Source organism: Bison bison, unplaced genomic scaffold (genome assembly GCF_000754665.1).
Source record: "Bison bison bison isolate TAMUID 2011002044 unplaced genomic scaffold, Bison_UMD1.0 scf7180017864284, whole genome shotgun sequence".
Lineage (NCBI taxonomy): Eukaryota > Metazoa > Chordata > Mammalia > Artiodactyla > Bovidae > Bison > Bison bison.
In genome coordinates, this window is record NW_011494856.1 from 463608 (window position 1) to 484826 (window position 21219).

Sequence of the window (21219 nt, forward strand, 5' to 3'; positions counted from 1 at the left end):
CTCTTCTGGGAAGCCTCTCCCGGCATTCTTTCCCCTGCAGCCTTCTGTAACACTTATTTGATACTTCTGTTTATGACACCAGTCATTTTGTATTTCAGCTGTGTCTTTTTATTAGACTGGTAAAAAATTTTTTGTCTTGTATTCAGTTTGCTTTTCACATAGTAGGCCCTCAGTAAGTGTGCTTGTCTGAATGGATAAACAAATTGGAGGAGTTAAGCCTAAAAATAGTGTATAAAGAGGCTAGGTATTTGTGTACTCCTGAAATACCAGGCCCAGATAAGAGGACCCATACCATTTGTGTGTTACGTTGTACTTTGATATCTGACTATTCATGTCCACTTGCTCCTAGACAGCTAATAACAAGCACAACTTTTAGGGAACTGAAGTCATAGCTTGGAAATGTTACTTCCTTGTGATATTTTTACAGTAGCAAGTAACCTTAGGAATGGAGAAGGCAATGGCACCCCACTCCAGTACTCTTGCCTGGAAAATCCTATGAACGGAGGAGCCTGGTAGGCTGCTGTCCATGGGGTCGCTAAGAGTCAGACACGACTAAGCAACTTCACTTTCACTTTTCACTTTCACGCATTGGAGAAGGAAATGGCAACCCACTCCAGTGTTCTTGCCTGGAGAATCCCAGGGATGGGGGAGCCTGGTGGGCTGCAGTCTGTGGGGTTGCACAGAGTTGGACACGACTGAAGCGACTTAGCAGCAGCAGCAGCAACCTTAGGAAGGGGTAGTAATACTGATGTTTAATTTCCAGTAAATATCACATCTGTAATTATGCAATCTGTTCAAAGCTTAAGGGAATAAGAAATTTAGAGATTTAACAATAGGTATTAGAGACAAAGTATATAAACAACGTTTCTTGAGAATTTGGCACATTCTGTGTGTTTAGAATTGAACCTAAGTATTTTTCATTTATGTATTGTATTTTACCCATTAGATACTCATAACACCCCCTCCCCAAGATTTAACAATCAAGAATGTCTTCAAACGTTGTCAAATGTTACTTAGGAGGCAAAACTGCCCCTCAGTGAGACTGCTGCTCTACAGAGAACGTTCCCAATATTTCAGTAAAAAAATCTTACCTTTATCATACTTTGTCTATGTTTGTGGAGTCAGCTAATAAGTTGTATTTGGTTGAGATATCCTTGAAAACCCTTAAATTGTCAAAATCTGGGATGGGAAGCTAAAAAGAATACTAGAGTTGCTTCCTTTAGTTTCTCTTTTCATGTCTGTGGTAGCCTCCCTTTCTCTGGAATAGGAGAAATTAGAGTCCTGTTTGAAAGGGGATAGGTCATTGGGTAAATAGAGCAATATTTATTTCATTTTTTGTGGAAGAAGCCAAAAGAGCTTGTACTTGAATTGATACAATTAAATGGGATGCTATATCTGGTCCTAAGAGTGAAGCTGGGAGGTAATAGGGTGAGTTGGAAGATGTGAAACTGGAGTCAGACGATTAGAAGGGGGCCCTAACAGTTCAAGTTTGAGGTCTTGGGACTTCTTTATATTTTTAAGAATCATTGAAGACTCCAAACAGCTTTTGTTTATGTGGCTTAGTATTTACTGTACTGGAAACAGACCAATTTTGAAAAGATTTATTGATTTAAATAATAAATTATTTTGCTAATATAAATAACTTTATGAAAAGTTACTAAAAAATTTTGTGATAAAAGTGGCATTGTTTTGCATTTTTGCAAATCTTTTTAATGTCTGGCTTAACAGAAGACCACTGAATTTGCAGATTTTATGCATTCAGATGGTTGGTATGTTATTTTAGTTGAAGTATGTGACGAAAATCCAGCCTCATACAGGTCCATAGTAATTGGAAAAGGGAGGAATGATTTATTATTTTATTTATTTATTGGCTGCACTGGGTGGCATGTGGGATCTTAGCTCCCTGACCAGGGATCAAACCTGTGCCCCCTACAGTGGGAGTGTGGAGTCTTAACCATTGGACCGTCAGGGAAGTCCTGGAAAAAGTGCTTTAATAACCTTTTCACATAATTGTACATTTCTCCTTTGACACTACACTCAAACCTGAACATGTGTACAATGTTTACATTAAAATTCATTGGTCTGTCTTGCACTTCGAATGGGTGTTTACCCGAGCATGATATTATGACATCATATATTGGAATGATGGAATTAGGAATCACTGGGCTTCCCAGGTGGCTCAGTGGTAAAGATTCTGCCTGCCAATGCAGGAGATGCGGTTTCAATCCCTGGGTCACCAATGTCTCCTGGAGAAGGAAATGGCAACCCACTCCAGTATCTTTACCTGGAAAATCTCAGGGACAGGAGACTAGCAGGCTACAGTCCATGGAATTGCAAAAGAGTCAGACATGACTGAGGGACTAAACGACAACAAGGGAATCATCGATTCACTGAGTCATGGAGCTATTCCAAATGTTGACAGATTTACGGTTGTTCATATTGCCACACATTTCATCAGATAAGTCTTTTAAAAATTGGGAAGCTAACAAGCTCGTAGTGGTGTACACAGGTTTTCAAGATTCCAGTTTTTGCTTCAAATCTTAAGTAAACATAGTTTGTCATTTATTCTTTGAAATGAAAATGTTGTTCCATGAAGAAAAATCTGTTGGTTCCACTTTGTATTCACAAGTAATCACCCAACTGTTTTTCGTTGGGGCAGCCCTTATAGTTCAACATGTAGAAGTGCTTTTGAGTATTTCCCACTTCATCCCCCAGAATAATTGCACACATTATTGAAAAGATGTGGCCTGAAATGTTGAGTTAATACAGTCAATAATTTACTGCTCTATCAAGGACATTCAGGAGAAGGAAATGGCAACCCACTCCAATGTTCTTGCCTCGAGAATCCCAGGGAAGGGGGAGCCTGGTGGGCTGCCGTCTATGGGGTCACACAGAGTCGGACACGACTGCAGCGACTTAGCAGCAAGGACATTCAAGCGAACATAGGTTTTTATGTGTGCTGTAAGTGAGTGGCAGTGAAGAATCCAGTGACTCTACAGTTTGGGGCCAGTGTTTTATGTTCAGTTCTAGCAGTTTTATATACCATTAGATGCAGAGGTCAGTACAGTTTTTGTTTTTTAATATATATATTTTTTAATCTTTTGGCTGTGGGGCATGTGGGATTTTAGTTCCCTGTCCAGGGATCAAATGTGCACCCCCTGCATTATCAGCACAGAGTCTTAACCACTGGACCACTATGGACATCCCAGCACAGTTTTTTCAAAAAGACAAATAATGTCTTAGGATTATTATAAAAATAGCTTTTACTTCATGGGCCCCCTGAAGAAGGTTTTGGGGACTTCTAGGAGCCTTGAGAACCACTAATCTAAGACAGTGATTTTTAACACTTGGTTCATACAGCCATAAGTTTCTTTGAAAGTGTTCACTGATGAGGTTCTGTTATGTCCCCATCCCTCTTTACTTCACCAGAACAGCTTTTGTGCTCTCTGTTTTATGAAAGGCACTTCTGATCAAGGGGAATATAATTGCCTGAATTAGCCTGTTCAGGAAGAAAACAATTCATCCTTCATGAGTGTGTATCAGAATCACTCATCACTTCACACCTTTGTTTAGACTACTTCCATGTACTTCTTTTACACAAAGATTACTAGTATCTGCACACATAACCTTCTTGCTAGATGGAATAAGCTTAAGAAATAGGCAAATGATTTTGTAAATTAAAAAGACGTGAGGATTTCCCTGGTGATCCAGTGGTTAAGAATCCACCTGCCAGTGCAGGGGACACTAGATTCGATCCTTGGTTCAGGAAGATTCCACATGCTTTGTAGCAGCTAAGCCCTTAGCCACAGCTGCTGAGCCCATATACTGTAGAGCCCATGCTCTGCAGCTCTGCAACAAGAGAAACCACTGCAATGAGAAGAGTAGCCCCTGTACACTGCAGCTAGAGAGAACTCTTGGGCAGCAACAAAGACCCAGCATGGCCAAACGTAAATAAATACATAAAATTTATATATTAACGTGAGTAGTTAGAAATGAGGCTGCAAATGTGAGATGAGCAGAAGTGAATGAATAATCGGAGTGCCCTCAGTATATTGTTTGGGGAGGTAATTGTTTTAATTTTTGCTGTGGTGCTTCACAGTTGTTTTAAATGGTCAGTAGGTGACACCAACAGTATTGGGAAATAAGTCATATTATGTATGGAGTTCTGGCTTGGCACTGATCAATCAAAGTTTGAGTGATTGATTTTATAATTTAAAATATTGTAAAACTAGACTGAAATCTGCTCTTGAGGAGCTCTAGTTTGAGGCATCTTTGTTCTAATAATCCTTTGGCGTAGGCTGTATAAGCCCTACCATTCAGGTATAGAAATTGAGATCTGAGGTTGAATATCATAACTACAATTACAGAGTAGCAAGTAGCAGCAGTTTTTTATTCCTTCTTTACCTTTTTATTTTGACTTAATTTTAGATTCACAGAGAATTAATTGAAAGCATACTAAATGGCAGAGAGTTTTAAATACAGATTTGTCTCTAAGACTAATGTACTCTTCACTACTTCAGTTTGTAAAATGAGTTGTTAAGGGGATGAAAAATGCTACTCAGCACTATGAAGAAGGAGCTTTATTAGGTACTCTGGATTATTTTAAATTAATTTTGCACACTAATGGGAGAAATTGAGGGAAATCACAATACTTTTGACTAGGGCAGCAAACAGCTTACACATTCAAGCAGCAGGTATGACAGCAAATATATTGCATAACTAAAAACAGCTGGGAGGCATTAGTTTATGTAATCAGGGTTGGGAAGGGGAAGGGGAAGTATTTTTATACTGATAGGAGTCTGAAGGGTGTAATCTGGGACTGTCATGTTGAGGCAGGTGAGGCTTGAGTAGCAATTTTTAGAAAGAGAAGGGGACATAGTTGTTAGAAAATGTTAAAAGGTATGGAGAAGGAAATGGCAAGCCACGCCAGTATTCTTGCCTGGGAAATCCCCTGGACAGAGGAGCCTGATGGGCTACAGTCCATGGGGTCACAGAAGAGTCCAACACGACTGAGTGACTAAAAACAACAGCAGCAAAGGGTATGGCTTGATCTGGGGATCAGTTACAAGGAGACTAAAACTAGAGAATAGTGAGTGGTTTTGCTGGGATATGTTATTAGGTGATTAAGAATAAGCCAATCTGTTTTACCTGAAGCTCTTACCAACTCCCATCCCTCCTCTCCCACCCAAGGCAAAAATTAGCAGTCATTCAATTCAGTTTTCTGTGGATGATAATTTCTGTCTTTTTTAGTACTTCTGTGAAGATGAGAGACTGTATGAAAAAGTACTTTGTAAACTAAAGTACTGTACTAGTCCATTCATCTAACAAATAGTGTTTTTGCTCTTTACTGAGTTGGATACAAAGGAACTCAGTGAAGCGGAAAGAAAAAATTACTTCCCATTTGTGTAATTTTCTGTTGTCAGAGAGCAGCAAACTTGCTTAGTCATTCAGATAGCACTTAAAGTTGGCAGTTGACTGGGTGTTACCATGTTTCAGGGTCTGTCCATCATTTTTCTGGAAGATAACTGAGTTTTGTTGTCAAACCCAGAGTTCACAAAGCTCACAAAAATTGGACATCAGTTAATTGAGCTTTAGTTGGGACAGTGGGGAATACTGGACTACTGTTATCTGTTATTAAGGCTACCTCTTGTATCTGACAGTCTGAATTATTACTTAGAAGATTTAACATAGAGAACAGAGTAAATTTAAGGACATTGCTTCTTTCCATATAATACTATTGCATTTTTATTTATTCTTTGTAAATATGTCTTATATACCAAAGAGAGAAAAATTGCAATGAAAATAAGTCAGTTCATCCTTAAAGGAAGTGGTTCATCTTTGTAGGAAAGTTCATTGAGATCATGGCAATATCTTATAAATTGTTGATCCACAAGAGAGATTACCTTCCTGGTGACTAGATCTCCCATATTTGCCAGAGAAGTGTCTCTTTCTTCTAATGGTGCTGGATCAATACTGCCAAGTTTTGGTCTCATAGGTTCCCTATTTGTAATGAACGCAAAGTCAATTCCCCTTAGTTGTCAGTGTTCTTTCTTAAGGCAGTCTAGACTGTATAGACTCTGAGAGCATAGCTTCTGGAGTTAATAATAGCTTTGTGATTTGGGGTAATGCAAGTTATTTCTGTCTCAGTTTCACCATTTGTAAAATAGGGATAAAAACACCTATTTCATTGGATTTTGGGGGATGTTTATAAGAGATAATTCATTAAAAAAAAAAACAGAACAGTGCTTGGGACACAGTAAGAAGTCAAACTTTAGCTAGTATTTATTCTAGAAGGATTTCAGTTTGGCTCAGGTTAATATATTTGAAAGGATAAAGATTTGAATGTGTGCTTTGCCTTTAAATGTGAATGAATTTAGAAGTTCCACACCTTTCACTCACTTGGATTACTTCTTTTTCTTTTTTGAATAGATTTTTTAAATGGAAATAGAGTTAATGTAAATATCTGCATCCTCTAGATCATTTGTTATTGATAATAGAGGAAGTAAACATTACCGAGAAGTTTGGATCCTCTGAATTCTCTGCCCCATGTCTTATTCCCCTTCCTCTCTCCAGAGGTAACCACCTTCGTGTGTTTTACTAGTCTTTTTCTTTTACTTTTACTATGTATATATGTATCCATAAATAACTGTGTTATCTAATGAGCCTCTTTGAGTTTATTTATTTATTTATTTTTTTATATTTTTTATATAAAATATACAGCCCTCCCTACTCCCCTACCCCCCACTACCTCCCCCACCCCCGGAACAAAAAAAAACAAAAAACTGTGTTATCTTTTCTATTTTACATAAAGAATCTGCCAGTTGTATCTTTTTGCAACTTCCTTTCTTTTGTTGAACATCTTTTACTTGAAATAATTCTTTTAGGGTAACTTTGTTCGAATGTTTTGATGATGCCTTATTTTTAGCTGAGTGCCCTGATTCACTACTTTAGTTGAGTAATTTAAGGTTGATGACATCATTACATAATAAACTGACAAGTACATTTATTATGTGTTTATCATATGAGGGAAACTGATATGAGAGGTACACAGATAACCCATTCTTGTTTTTGCAATATTTTAATTTTAATTTTTTTTAACACCAAAAACATTGTGTATTGGGTATAGCCAATTAACAGTGTTGTAATAGTTTCAGGTGAAGGACAAAGGGTGAACAGCCATACATACACAGGTATCCATTCTCTCCCAAACTCCCCTCTCATCCACTGCCACATGATGGTGATAATATATCCCTACTTTAAACATTATCAGCTAGTTCAAGATAATATATACATATACATAAACATTTTAAAATACATATGTGTGTGTATACTATACTATACACACACACACATACATATATATATATATACATATATATATATATACACACACACACACACACACAGGCCAAAGAAGTGTCTGCTGGTTGTGTCCAGCCATTTTGTGATCTCTTCCTTTTAGCAACCTCATTAGATGAAAAATTCTGTCAAAAATCTTTCCTTTCACAGCTTTGTTTTGTTGTGAGAATTAATCTAGCATAATTTTATTTTTAAGTTAGAAATTACTTCTAAAGTAACTTGATCATTCAGACTGAGTTTTAAAAGCACATTTGTGGTGATTGCCATTAATTTAGAAAATGAGTACAACTGTTTCAGACTGCTTGTTGGGTTCTGGGGTAGTAAACAAACGGTACTGTTCCTATCCTGGAGTTCATTGTGTGTTGCAGGTTGTGTTGGGGGAGGTTGAGAGGTTGGCGTCTTTGGGAAGCAGACTCTGAATTGGAGATAATCCTGCATGAGTTTTATTGGAGAGCGCACTTGGGATCACCGCTTATGGGAAAGAAGAGAAGGAAGTAGAATGGGCTGAGGGAGAAACTGAGTTGTGATAGTATCTTAATGAAGGCCTCGGCCAATCCATGCAGGCTATGAAGCTGAAATCACCCTTCAGAGTTATCCTAAGCTGGAACAAAGATGTCTGGCTTTTAAATATGGTCTGTCCCCTGAAGAGCTATGACAGACCTTGAGAGCGTGTTAAAGAGCAGAGATATCACTTTGCTGACAAAGGTCCTCTGAAGAGGATCTGACCCTTGGTGAGGCAACTTTTTGCATTAGAGGCAGTTCTGAAGAGGACTGACGGCTGAAAGCTGTCTTTTGGTAGTACGTCTCAGCAGCTGGGACAACAAATCCTTCAGTCCTCAAGGGAGATCTGTGTAGTTGGTGCTATCATAGGGTTAATGGTAGAGAGAGTCAAGATAGATATGTGTAAATGAATCATACTCTGTACTAAGGAATCCCAAAGGAGTGACTAACAGGAGTTAGGAAGAGCTTATAGAAGAGATGACATTTGAGCTAGGTGTTGTTGTTGTTGTTTTTTTTTAACATTTTTATTTTATTTATTTATCTAGGCTGCAATGGGTCTTCATTGTGGCGTGCAGGCTTCTCTAGTTGTGGTGCGAGGGCAGCATGTGGGATCTAGTTCCCTGACCAGGGATCAGACCTAGACTCCCTGCATTGGGAGCACAGTGTCTTAGCCACTGGGCCACCAGGAAAGTCCCTCAGCTAGGTTTTGAAGAATGAATTAGGAGGTTATTTGGTAGGAGCAAGGGTTCGGGGGGTGAGGGGGCATTTTTTATTGAGTCACTGACATTTCATAGCAGAGTCAGGAAATTGGTTTATTTGAAGTGCAAAGGGTTTAATATATTAGCTATTCTTTAATTTCTAGCAATCATGATAAAAATAATGAAGCTGTTTGTAAAATCTTGGTTTGCTTCCATGGGGATAATTTTTTAAAAAACACTTAGAATCCCAGTATGATCAGACTTGAGAGTAAGCCAAGCTCATCCTTGCCAGAACCATAAAGACAGGCTGAGCTTGAGTGAGAAGCTTTTTTTTTCCAAGAGTCTAAACTGTGTTGGCCTTTTTCTTGAGTCTGGAACAGATGAATTTTCTTAATATACTGCACATGTTCTTGCTTGTTGCTTAGTATCTTCCATCCTAGGATTGAGGGTGTCCATGGGAAGTCGGAGGTTAAACTGGAGTGCTACTGCTTATCCCTTTTTTGACCTTGGGAAAACTTGTTGAATACCTGATCCTGTTCCCTCATTTGTAAAATACAGGTGGTGAGGCATAACCCCCCCTTTTAGGGTTGTTGAGATAACCTATAAGAGATTATAAACTGTGAGATATTTCTCAGGATATTTTATTACTCCTTAAAATTCCTTTGTGGAGTATATGTGTGATGCTAGGTTTGTATGTTAGGATAAGACTATTAGAAATCAAATTTTGATCATTAGAAGTTGTGGATTTGGTCTGGAGAACCTAGTGCCACAGAGGCACTAGTGCCGAACTGACAGAAATCTTCTATATGAGGATTTGAGTCCTGACATGTCTACTCTGTGGAGGATGTCAGACTTACACGAATAGATTGCTGTTTATAGGGTTGAATAAGAAAATGAATGGAAGATTTAGCATGATAATGGTATTACAACTCAGTTTTTGCCTTGTTGGTGATGGATGAAAAATTTTAGTCAGCAGATAAAGGAAAGTGAATTTCCTCTATCTGTAGGGCCTGTGACCCAAGACTGCAGTATAAGAGAGAGAACAATCAAAATAAGTTGGTCCAGACATCTGAGCCCAGCACAACTGTCAGTTCTGAATGAACTGTTTAGTACTTCCAAGAATTATTTCCCCGAAAGGGGAGTCACCAGTTGATAACGGTAAAGATCCAGTTCATCACTTTGTGACACCTGGTAGATTGAAAAGGCAGGAAAATTCAACTACATCTTACTGCTGACTCAGAAATGATGGAATGCCTGAAATACAGCCCCCAGTTCCAAGGAAATGCATTAGAATCATTTGAGGAGGCTTTCAAAATACAAATGCCTCCATCCTAATCCTGGACATTTTGGTTTCTGACTTCTGGAATGGGGTGTAGGGGGGTGTAGTTAGAAAAACTTGCATCTAATTCTGATGTGGCCCTCTTGAACTACTGGTTTCAGTGAGCTCTGTTTAACTGAAGAAGTTATTAAATTCCTGGATGTTCAAATAAAGAACTAAGTGTTGGAAATTTTTTTCTAGGGAAATATGGAGGGGGGCAGAACATTGCTTTCTGTATTTATTTCGTCTTTTCCAGTGTTGCACGCAGTGTTGCGGGTGTTAGTGCTAATGGGACTCTGGAACATTGTGGGCACACCCCAGCATGTTACATTTAATTCTATTATATGAATGAAGCATATGATTTTACTAGGAGAAAAAAAGTGCTTCATTATGTGTAAATAATAGAAAGGCCATAGTACCTATCACAATCTAAACAAGCATGATTGTCTATTTTCTGAGTTTTAATATTAAAAGTAGTTTACTTAAGGCTTCCCTTGTGGCTTAGCTGGTAAAGAATCAGCCTGCAATGTGGGAGACCTGGGTTTGATCCCTGGGTTGGGAAGTTCCCCTGGAGAAGGGAAAGGCTTCCCACTCTGGTATTCTGGCCTGGAGAATTCCATGAACTGTCCATGGGGTCTCACAGAGTGGAACACGGCTGAGTGACTTTCACTTTGACTTTTACTCCTTATTTTCTTGTCTGCTGGCAGGTAAGTGGTAGCAGATATTTTAAATTTAAGGAAAATTTGTTGACCGGGACGGGGCAGGAAGTGTTTACTTTTTTGTAAAACTATACCTTTACCTTGTTTTCATTCAAATCTAGGGGGAAAAAAACTTTGGCCAATGCATTAAGTGACTATGTACATAGTTTGGATATTTTAGGGGGCTCATTCATGTGAAATGGAGGTTTTGACCAAAAGTTTTCTGTAATATTCCCAAAAGTAGGAGAAGATAGGTAAGCAGGGAACCATAGAGAATAGTGTTAAGAAGTAATCTCAAAAAGAATGTCAGGATACCAGAATCTCAGGTTTAGAGATGGGAGGAGGGGGTGTACATAGTTTGAAGAACAATACTACAGCATTTATATACCAAAAAATACAGGGAAAAACTTTTTACAGTGCAAACTATTGAAAATAAAGCCTGACAAAAAATTTAGCTTCTCAGTTTGGGATAACAGAATGTCATTGTAATTTTTAAGGAGTATTCTGCCTAACTTCCTACATGGGGCATACCAAAATAGGGCACAGTAGACCTGATGTCTTTATTAAAGGGGGGCTTAATTTTTAAAAAGGTCAAAAAACATTGTTTTAAAGGGATGGTTGTGGGTGTGATACAAGGTTTACTTTCACATTATGGTACTGATTGAATTTAGTTCAGTTTTACAAAGTCTGTTTTATCATATAGAATTTTAGGATATTGAACAAGGGTGAACATTGTGTTACAGTTTGAATGGGCCTAATTAAATTTGTAGAATAATACATTTTCTGAAAAAAATTCCACTGCATTTTATGGTCTTTAAAAAGTGATAATTTTTTCTTCTTTCCAGCTTTCTGAAGATTTTGAAGATGTTTAATAAGTCATTTGGAACGCCCTTTGGGGGTGGCACTGGTGGCTTTGGCACAACTTCAACATTTGGGCAGAGTAAGTTTTAAAAAATAACAAATGAGGGAGAGAAATCTTAAGCTGTTTTAAGAACAAATCCACTCCAATAGTTTTAGGTAGGAATTAATTTATACTTTGATCTTTATAATAACTTGAAAAATAACCAGGATAAAATCTTGTTAAAATTTTCTAAAACATAGAAATACATTCTGAGTTTTCTTGGTTTTCTGATCCTTAGTAGAATGTACTTACTGTTATTAATTGGCTATTTTATCAGAAAGTTATACTTTGTTACTAATTTTCAGACCAGGAAATACTTTTTTAAACATTGACCTGGTTTAGATTTTATTTTGATTCTGGAATTTGCTTCATCAGATACTGGATTTGGCACTACTAGTGGAGGGGCATTTGGAACATCTGCATTTGGTTCTAGCAACAATACTGGAGGCCTGTTTGGAAATTCACAGACCAAACCAGGTAAGGATTTTATTTGGAATACAATTGGTTTATTCATAGCTGGTGTAGGACTTCATTTAGTGACTCCAATCTGTGTAACTCTTTTTTTTTTTTTTCCCCCCTCTCTCTCTCTCCAGGAGGCTTATTTGGTACCAATTCATTTAGCCAGCCAGCTACCTCCACAAGCACTGGGTTTGGGTTTGGCACATCAACAGGAACATCAAATAGCTTGTTTGGAACTGCAAGCACAGGAACCAGCCTCTTCTCATCCCAAAACAATGCCTTTGCACAAAATAAGCCAACGGGCTTTGGGAGTAAGTAGTAAATCTTTGGACTTCTGCCTCTAACAGTTTGATTTTCTTATTGAATGTGTTCTGTCTTCCCCTTTTCCCTGTGTTCATCCACCCCCCTTTTCTCACCAGACAGCAAAAACATGGAGAGGAAAACTTCAAAATGTATTGAAAAGTTTAATAGGCTGGAAGGGAAGGGGTTATGTACATCTCTCTCTGAATGGAAGTCTGAGGAGGACTAGTGTTTAAGGAATATGCAGAGGAAGAGGCACCTGATTCAGAAAGGCCAGAGAATAAGATGAAAGGCCAGGTCAGAGTACTTCATAGGTATCAAGGAGGAAGAATTTCAAGGAAAATGTGTGTAGTCAACCATAATACATATCAGGGACACCTTCTTCCTTTGTTTCACTTCTGGTTTGAAGAGACTAATGCAGAAATGATAAGTACTGGGTGTGACATAGTTATGTCTCCATTCCTTAGCCATGGCCAATTTGTTTAATTGGTGGCTTCTTTCTCTTTAAGTCTAAATGCGTCCCAGGGATACTTCACACAATTCTTTGAGGCAAAAACGTTGCTAGTTGCACAGGTGTGCCCTGTGAGTTGATGCCATTCTGCCGCTAGTATGGCAGAATGAGTAAGTTAATCAGCTATCATTATTTTATAAAGGGAAAGTTGTTTGAGGGAATGTTGAAATATTTAACCATGATGGTATAAAATGCGTTCTAAAATACTCATTCAAAAGAGATGTGGCTGTTTACTTTAAACTGTGTTTTAGGACATGTTTTTAGAAAAGAAATAGTTGACTGCTTGTGAGAAATCAACATTCCTCTTAACTTGGTGTTAGGATTTATTGTATTGGCAGATAACTTTGTATTGCTTACTGCTATTTCTGGTACAAAGAAGTCATATTTTATATTTAGAAAAATATATTCCTTAGATAGCAGTTACATTCTCTGTTACGTAATTATTTAAAACTCAGCTTTAGGGAAAAGTAGATTTATTTCTGTAAATGATCAACATGCCTACTGATTTTTCTAAATTATTTTTCTGGGTGAAATTTTGTATTAACATATGTTTGATTACCCTAATTGGACCATTTGTATGTTTCAATGTTGTGATAAGACATTGTCAGGAAGACAAGTTCATTCAGCATATGGTCTTACCAAGAGAAATGAGATAAAATATTTGATAAAACAGAATACTGTTTCTTTCAGTTTGTTGTGTGAGTATGCCCAAGAAGGACTTTATGGACACTTAGCTGACTAAAAGATTCAGATTTTGTTTTACTTCCGAGTTTTGAGCCTAGAACTTAACTCTGTGTGTGTGTGTACGTACGCGCACAATATCCATTTGAAAGTACTTGCTTGAGAGATTTGAAAGTAATGCTGCTCTAATGCCACAGCCCAATTCCAAGATAGCTTACAGATTCTTAAATTCTTTACTGTTACCGTCCCATTTTTCTTTCTAATTTACAGATTTTGGAACAAGTACCAGCAGTGGGGGACTTTTTGGAACTACAAACACCACCTCTAATCCTTTTGGTAGCACATCTGGCTCTCTCTTTGGGCCAAGTAGTTTTACAGCTGCTCCTACTGGGACTACTATTAAGTTTAACGTAAGTATTTTCCAGTCTTTGTGGAGTATTTTTGTCTCCTGTATATTTTTTTGCAGGATGAATTATAAAATTTCCTCTCTTTCCAGTTAAGCATAGGTTAGTCTCACTCTTCCTGAAATGTGTTAAGAACAGTATCTGGTAATAGTTGTAAATCCCATGGACAGAGGAGCCTGGCGGGCTACCGTCTATGGGGTCCCAAAAGAGTCCGGTATGACTTAACAACTAAATAACAAGACAGGGAAAGTCATGAAACATAAATCTAGATTATAGTTTATATTTGAATTATAATCAAACTAGTTAAATTTGTATTTATAAGGTTGATTAAAGTAGCTAGTATCAGGAGTTCCCTGATGGCTTAGTGGCTAGGATTCCAGGTTTTCACTATCATGGCCTGGGTTCAGTCCCTGGTCAGGGAACTGAGATTCTGCAAATCATGCCATGGCCAAAAAGGGAAAAAACTAGTACAAGGTTCAGCTTGTATTTACAGAGTTCATAATTGACCTTTGAATGGTCAAAAATTCTTTATAGAAATAAAGAATGATGGGGCAAACTGTAAAAATCACTGAAAGTAAGGACTCTTTAAGGAGCTATATGGTATATCTCAGTATTCTATGTGCCAATTAGAAATAAAATTTTTGTTGCTGAAATGGCAGATTGAGGCAATAGAGTTTAGTGTTTTCTTCAGCTTTTTTGAGAGAATTTGGATAGAGAGAATGAAAGATTTTGTTTATGAAAATCTATGGACTACCACTTTATGTAAGATACCACTTGATGTGATTGCTTGGGAGATATTTAGGATAGGCTGGCACTGCAGTTAGCCTAATGGAAATCTCTGGCAAAAATAGGGATTGGAAAAATTTGTTAAAATTTACTCCAGAAAATAAAGAATTTCTTAGGCAAAGTAGTGAATTCATATTGCCGAAGTTAGAGTCTTGAATTTAAAGTTAAATGTAAATGATAGTGAAAAATATTGTCTGTTGTCTCTTGGAAAGTACAGTAATTGAGAAAATGTCATTATAAGTAGGAATCTTTAGTTACTAGTACCTTTGCCTCATAAGCTTATAGGAGGAAAAACCAGGCTTCCATATTTCTTAAATCCAACGATAGTCATAAAGCAGACACTTCAGAGCAGAATAGGAATTAGAACTCAGAAATAGAGGTTAAACGTATATATTGGGTAAATTGGATAAAGCTTTCCATATGCATATATTATTAAGTATATTTTAGTAGATAAGTGGATGGCTTGGTTATGGGATTAATCTCTGGGGTTTTTTTTGTTGTTTTTTTCCTCTGAATTTTGGATAGCAGTTACTGAGATTGACTTATGCAATAACCTTAATAAAAGGTGAGATTAGAAATGCAGAGTATTTAATCAAGCGCTGTTAAAACTGTCTTGTTCAGTAAAAGACGTAGGGGACTGGTTATAGAGTTCAGTAGTTGAAGAATTGTGTCTGGGAGAGTAGGGTTATAAAGCTTGAACTTAAACATTTGCTTTAGACTTACAGATTTACTTTTATCTTCCTTTGCAGCCTCCAACTGGTACTGATACTATGGTTAAAGCTGGAGTTAGCACTAACATCAGTACCAAGCACCAGTGTATTACTGCTATGAAAGAATATGAAAGCAAGTCACTAGAGGTCAGTAAAATGCATTACAGAGTATCACCCTAACCTTTTGATTCTATTAGGGAGCAGCTTTTTTAAATGTTTCTGATTATGTTTTAGGATTTATGTAAAAAACTAACATCAACCAGTTTTTTTTTAAATTAATATATTATTTATCGGTTATTTTAGACAAGGATGATATTCAGCTTGTATGTACCAGTATAGTTTACTAATAGTCTACTCTGATTGATAGCATTCTTTAGCATAGTACGTTTTACTGAGTGAATACGTCCATGTAATCAGGCTCCAAATCAAGACACAAATCATTACCAGCATCCCTAATGTCCCCTTTGGCCCTGCCAGAAGTCACAGTCCTCCCCTCCCAGAGGTTACCACTATCCTGACTGCCCATGTTTTGCCCATTTTTGAACTTTATATAAATCTTGTGTGCTCTTAAGTGTGTCTGTCAAGATTGTGAAGTTTATCCATTTTGCATGAGGCTGTTCATTATGGCTGTGTAATTGTTTGTTGTACATTTTAACTGTCATCTCTGATTGTCTTCTGCATCCCAAATTGTGCTTGCTTCTTTGGAGTATACAGAAACACACTTACTTGTGAGACAGAACTCTTAAACTTTGTTGCTACTTTTCCTAAGTTTTCTGAATTTCTCAGTATCCTCCATCTTTTAATCAGCTAATCTTCATATTTGGGCTGTAAGTAGATAGGATTATTGTCTAAATGAAAGTATTATTGTCTATAAAAGAAAGTTTAAATTAAGATGTGGTTGGTTGTTTGGCCTGTAGTTTTCATGGTAATTATGGTGTGGATTTTAATGTCCATTATATGCTACTGAAAATATTTTTCTATAATTATAATAAGTTAACTATTCCATAGTTTTCTGTTTTTTAAATCATGGTTCCTATTTGAACATAGAAACTGAATACTAAATTCGAATCTTTAGTCTCCTAAATAATTTTTTTGACTGTGAATAGATTTGGAAAATGTTTTCCCTTACTCTAGGAGCTTCGTTTAGAGGATTATCAGGCCAACCGGAAAGGCCCACAGAATCAGGTGGGAGCAGGTACCACGACTGGCTTGTTTGGGTCTTCTCCAGCCACCTCCAGTGCAACAGGACTCTTCAGCTCTTCCACAACGAATTCAGGCTTTGCATATGGTCAGAACAAAACAGCCTTTGGAACTAGTAAGCACTTGACATCATATTGGGCCCTTTTGAGGAGAGATGAACCACTAAAAGTAATACATAATTGTCATTTTTGTGTCTAAGTGCTATGGAGAAAAATGATTCAGGGGTCCTGAAGAATAGGAAATATCTGATATGTCTGTGTGGGTGGGGAGAAATAATAGTATTAAGTGTATATGGTTAAGACGGGCTTCACTGATAGGTGAAGTTTGATCAGTGACCTGTCTGAAGAAGATGAAAGATAAAGCTATACAGAGTTCTGGGGGAATTCCAGCCAGAGGAAACTAGAAGTCTAAAAATCATTTTGCCAAACAGGAGAGAACAAGGGGAGGTACTGGAGGATGTAAGGAACTTCATAGGGCTTTGTAGGCCATTGTCAAGATTTGAATTACTGAGTCTGGAAGCCATTAGAGGGTTCAGGTAAAGCACAAGATTATGAATAAAGGATCATTCTGAAACTGCTGTATTAAGCATGTTGAATGGGGGCAAGGGTGGAAACAAGTCAGTTAGAAAAGCTGTTGCCCTATCCACATGAAAGGTGATGGTGACTTGAAGAGAAGGGTGCTGTGGTGATTGGTAAAAATGCCAGATTCTGAAACAAGTTTGAATGTAGAGCTGAGGAGATTTATTTATGGATTGATTTGATGTGGGATATGAAAGAGGGAAGTCTAGGATCGTTACTAAATTACTTTATAAAAGTATTACTTTTGTGAAAGTAATACATATATATGATATAAAATTCAAAAAATACATCACCAAACATCCTTTTTTTACCTCTAGTCACCAGTTTGCTTCTGTAAAAACAAGCAGATATTCTTCTATAGAGATACATATACAAATGAATACATATTTAAGTGGCATTTGTATTCTTTTCAGTTTTGGTGTTCTTTGATTTAAATTAGCCACATATTCATTAAGTGCTACTATTGTGTTGTATCCTATGTTGGATACATTGCTATAAAGAGACAGCCCCTGTTTTGAAGAAAAACTTACTCCAACAAGGTTAAAGTACCCGAAGATAAGTGTGTTGTCTTTGTAAAAGAGACAAAAAGCTGTCAGCTCACAAAGGAAGATTACTTAGCCCAGACTGGGTTCTTAAGATCAGAGTATTATTGTAGGAATTAGTCTGAACCAAATCTGGAATTAGGTGAAGGAGGATGAAAAATGAAGTGGTTATCCAGTTTGAGTAGTAAATGAATTTAGGGTAATTTAGGTATGTAATCAATAGCAAACTATTGCAGAAACTAGATACTGTGAGGCTTGGCATTCTGCCCAGCCCCCCAACCTTCCCATTTATTTTTTCTTGAAAGGTACAACTGGATTTGGAACAAATCCTGGTGGTCTCTTTGGCCAGCAGAATCAAACTACCAGTCTCTTCAGCAAACCATTTGCCCAGCCCACAACCACCCAGACCACTGGTTTTTCCTTTGGTAATACCAGCACACTAGGACAGCCAAGCACCAACACCATGGTAAGGAAACAGGTCTTGTTTGTAGAGCTAAGTAATGAGGCTTCTATATATCTGTCATATAAACTTGGAAAAATGGCAACTATTATTAATATTCTAAAGACAACTGACTATTTTAGGATATCTTGTAATCTAGATCACCTTTTTCAGGGTCTGTTTGGAGTAACTCAAGCCTCACAGCCAGGAGGTCTTTTTGGGACAGCTACAAACACCAGCACTGGGACAGCATTTGGAACAGGAGCTAGTCTCTTTGGGCAGACCAGTACTGGATTTGGTGCTGTTGGTTCGGTAGGTTTTTACAGTTCGCTGTAATCTGAAGATGTATATAAAGCTGCTAAAGGAATTTCTAAGAAAAATTTGTCTTTTGGGAATTTCCTGGTGCTCCAGTGGTTAAGACTTGGTTTCACTGCCTGGGGAGGCAGTCCCTTGTTGTAGAACTAAAATCCCATAAGCCACATGGCACAGCCAAAAAACAAAAAAAAAACCCCACCAAAAAAAAAAAAGAATGCTGAATTTAAGAAAAGCAAAATCTGTCTTTCGAGTATTTTGGGGGAGTAATATTGTATGACTTGATACTGATAATAACCGAAAGCTATTTAGTACCCAAAAATAGGTAACTTTATAATTGGTTTATTTTCAGAAACTAGGTTCTTACTGAAACTTCTTTGTTTCTTCTGAACTAACCACTCCCATTGATTAAATTGTGGAGTCTAAGTTGAGAGGCTTTTGCCCTTAAAATCAGATAATTTTAAATTCCTGTTTCTAAAAGAAAAAAATCCTGTTTCTACCTTCTGTTTTGGGTGATAAGTTGGTATCATGTTTGTTAATTATATATTTTTGGTGTTGATCAAGTTACTAAAATTTTATTCTTAAAGTTTTCATGCTGCTGGAGGCTTAACTGAATTTTTTTTTCTTTTTACATCATTTAAGGAAGACATTACTATTTAGGAGTACACTTGACTTAAAAAACAATAGTAAATACCTTTTAAAGAAACTAGGTGTCTATATTATGTGTCCATTACAACAAGCTTTGGACTCTAGTTTAAAAAAAAAAAAAAAAACACCAAATCATGTGGTGGTTTTCATGGAGATTGAAATCTGTTATATCTTATTTAAGGTGAGAAATTGAGAAAATTATCTTTTAAAAATGCTTCAGAAAGTTCTTATTTTTTTTAACAACTTTATTGGGGTGTAATCCACTTGCCGTACAATTCACCCTTTTGAAGTTTAAAATTCTTTGGTTTCTAGCTTATTCACAGATTGTGCAACTATCACCATAATCAATTTTAGAACATATTTGTCACCCTAAAAAGAAATGTCATCCCCATTAATAGTCATTTCTCGTCCCAGTCAGTTCAGATCAGCTGTGTGTGTATTTACCTATTCTGTGTATTTCCTGTAAATGGAATCACATCTTTGGTGACTGATTTCTTTTACTTAGCATAATGTTTTCAAGGTTCATCCATGTTTTAGCTTGTTTAAATTTTTTACTGTAACTTTCTGCTGGCATATTCAGTACATGATAACATTTTTGTTACCAGGTAAAAAATAATTTGATTGCCTTGTTACTTTTTTTTTTTCTTTGTCTCACTGAAATACTACGTTTGGTGAGGTGTTATCGTTAACTTCTCAGGCTAGGAGCGTTCTGTTTGTTAATCTTGCTCAGATTAGATATTTTTCTGAGAGCCATTATTCATCCTTCTTCATACCTTTTTCATAAAAATTATGACATCTTCTCTCCCTTACCACAGACCCAGTCCAGTATACCTGATTATCTATTTACTGTTTAGAGTACGTATTACATACTACTTAAAATTTTCCTGTGTTGTGTTCTTTTTAGACCCTGTTTGGAAATAACAAGCTTCCTACGTTTGGAACCAGCACGACCAGTGCTCCTTCATTTGGTACAACCAGTGGCGGGCTCTTTGGTAACAAACCAACCCTGACTTTAGGAACCAATACAAACACTTCCAATTTTGGTACATACAAAAAGCAGGTTTGACTCTCTTAAAGTTACACTGACTATACCACACATCATTCTCCTGATTCATATTATTGGGAATATTTTAAAATTTGCAGGTAAGCTCTGACTTGATAGGAGATTACCAGAGGGAAAAGCTTAAACTCAAGGACTTGGGTTAAGATGCCTGGAAGAGATATAAATTGCCTTAACTTATATTCTTTGACTCCCTGCTTTGGATAAAATGGAATATTTAATGGATGCAGTAGAGGTATCTTGCAGAATGTTGGTTCTCTGATGGAGGTAGATTATTTTCAAAATAAGAAAACATTTTCGTTGGATTACCTCATCAATAATTGAGAAACAAAAAGTGAAACACATTTGGTTGAGATAACACATTGTTTTAGACCAAGTTCTTTCACACAGGAAGGTAGTGAACAGATGAGATTTGATGATCCTTTTTAAACTTTTTGTTGTTTTGTGTTTTGTTGTTTTTTTGAGATTTGAGGATTCTTATTGAAAGTTGAAGCCTTTCTGATTTGAGGGATTGTTCAGTAATTTTCCTATAGTTGGCAAAAATGTTTTATTTTGAATACATATGGGAAAAAAAATTGGACAATAGCAGGTAAGATTGAATGACAGAAAAACAAACTTTAAACTGCTCTTCAGAGATATGCTGGAAATTTTTTAATTTGTTTAATAGAAACTTTATTATTTTAACTGTAACTATCTAAGTAAGTTTTCAAACAGTTTCACCATATTTTGAGTTAAATCAGTCACGGAAAGTTCATTTCATTACCAAAGGAAATAGTGATTGAAATACTTCTTTAAAGTATTTCATGTACCAGACATAACATTAGGCTCTGGATATCTAGTGGGAGATGAGTACAAACATATCGTTATTTGCCTTAAGTCAGCAGTTAAATTTTTTCAGTGAGTTTTTTAAATGATCTTGTATTGGAAAAAGAGGCTGCATTAACTATCTATTGGAATGGTATATGTTTTCATAGAAAGGAGCTATGTGAAGGGGATAGATAAATCTTTGTCAGGTACCAGTTCTTAAATTAATGTATTAATATTTGATTTGATTTTTATAACCCCTTTCATTGTTATAAAGTGAAGTGTGAAGAGTGAAGTTGTTCATTCACTC

The 21219-nt window shown here is 36.8% G+C and overlaps 1 protein-coding gene across 4 annotated transcripts in view; it reads left to right on the forward strand.

Annotated features, from left to right (window-relative positions):
* The window catches only part of NUP98 (nucleoporin 98kDa), an 87398-nt gene that overhangs the window by 1907 nt on the left and 64272 nt on the right, over positions 1-21219 (forward strand). For 2 of the 4 annotated variants that reach the window (XM_010849451.1, XM_010849452.1), the window contains exons 2-10: positions 11420-11514; positions 11851-11952; positions 12069-12245; positions 13697-13836; positions 15366-15473; positions 16461-16641; positions 17952-18112; positions 18260-18397; positions 19950-20088. In XM_010849451.1, the coding sequence (XP_010847753.1) occupies positions 11439-11514; positions 11851-11952; positions 12069-12245; positions 13697-13836; positions 15366-15473; positions 16461-16641; positions 17952-18112; positions 18260-18397; positions 19950-20088 (1222 nt within the window). In that variant the 5' untranslated portion in view covers positions 11420-11438. The remainder of the gene's footprint in view (positions 1-11419; positions 11515-11850; positions 11953-12068; positions 12246-13696; positions 13837-15365; positions 15474-16460; positions 16642-17951; positions 18113-18259; positions 18398-19949; positions 20089-21219) is intronic. The other 2 variants (XM_010849454.1, XM_010849453.1) reach the window with 2 other exon arrangements.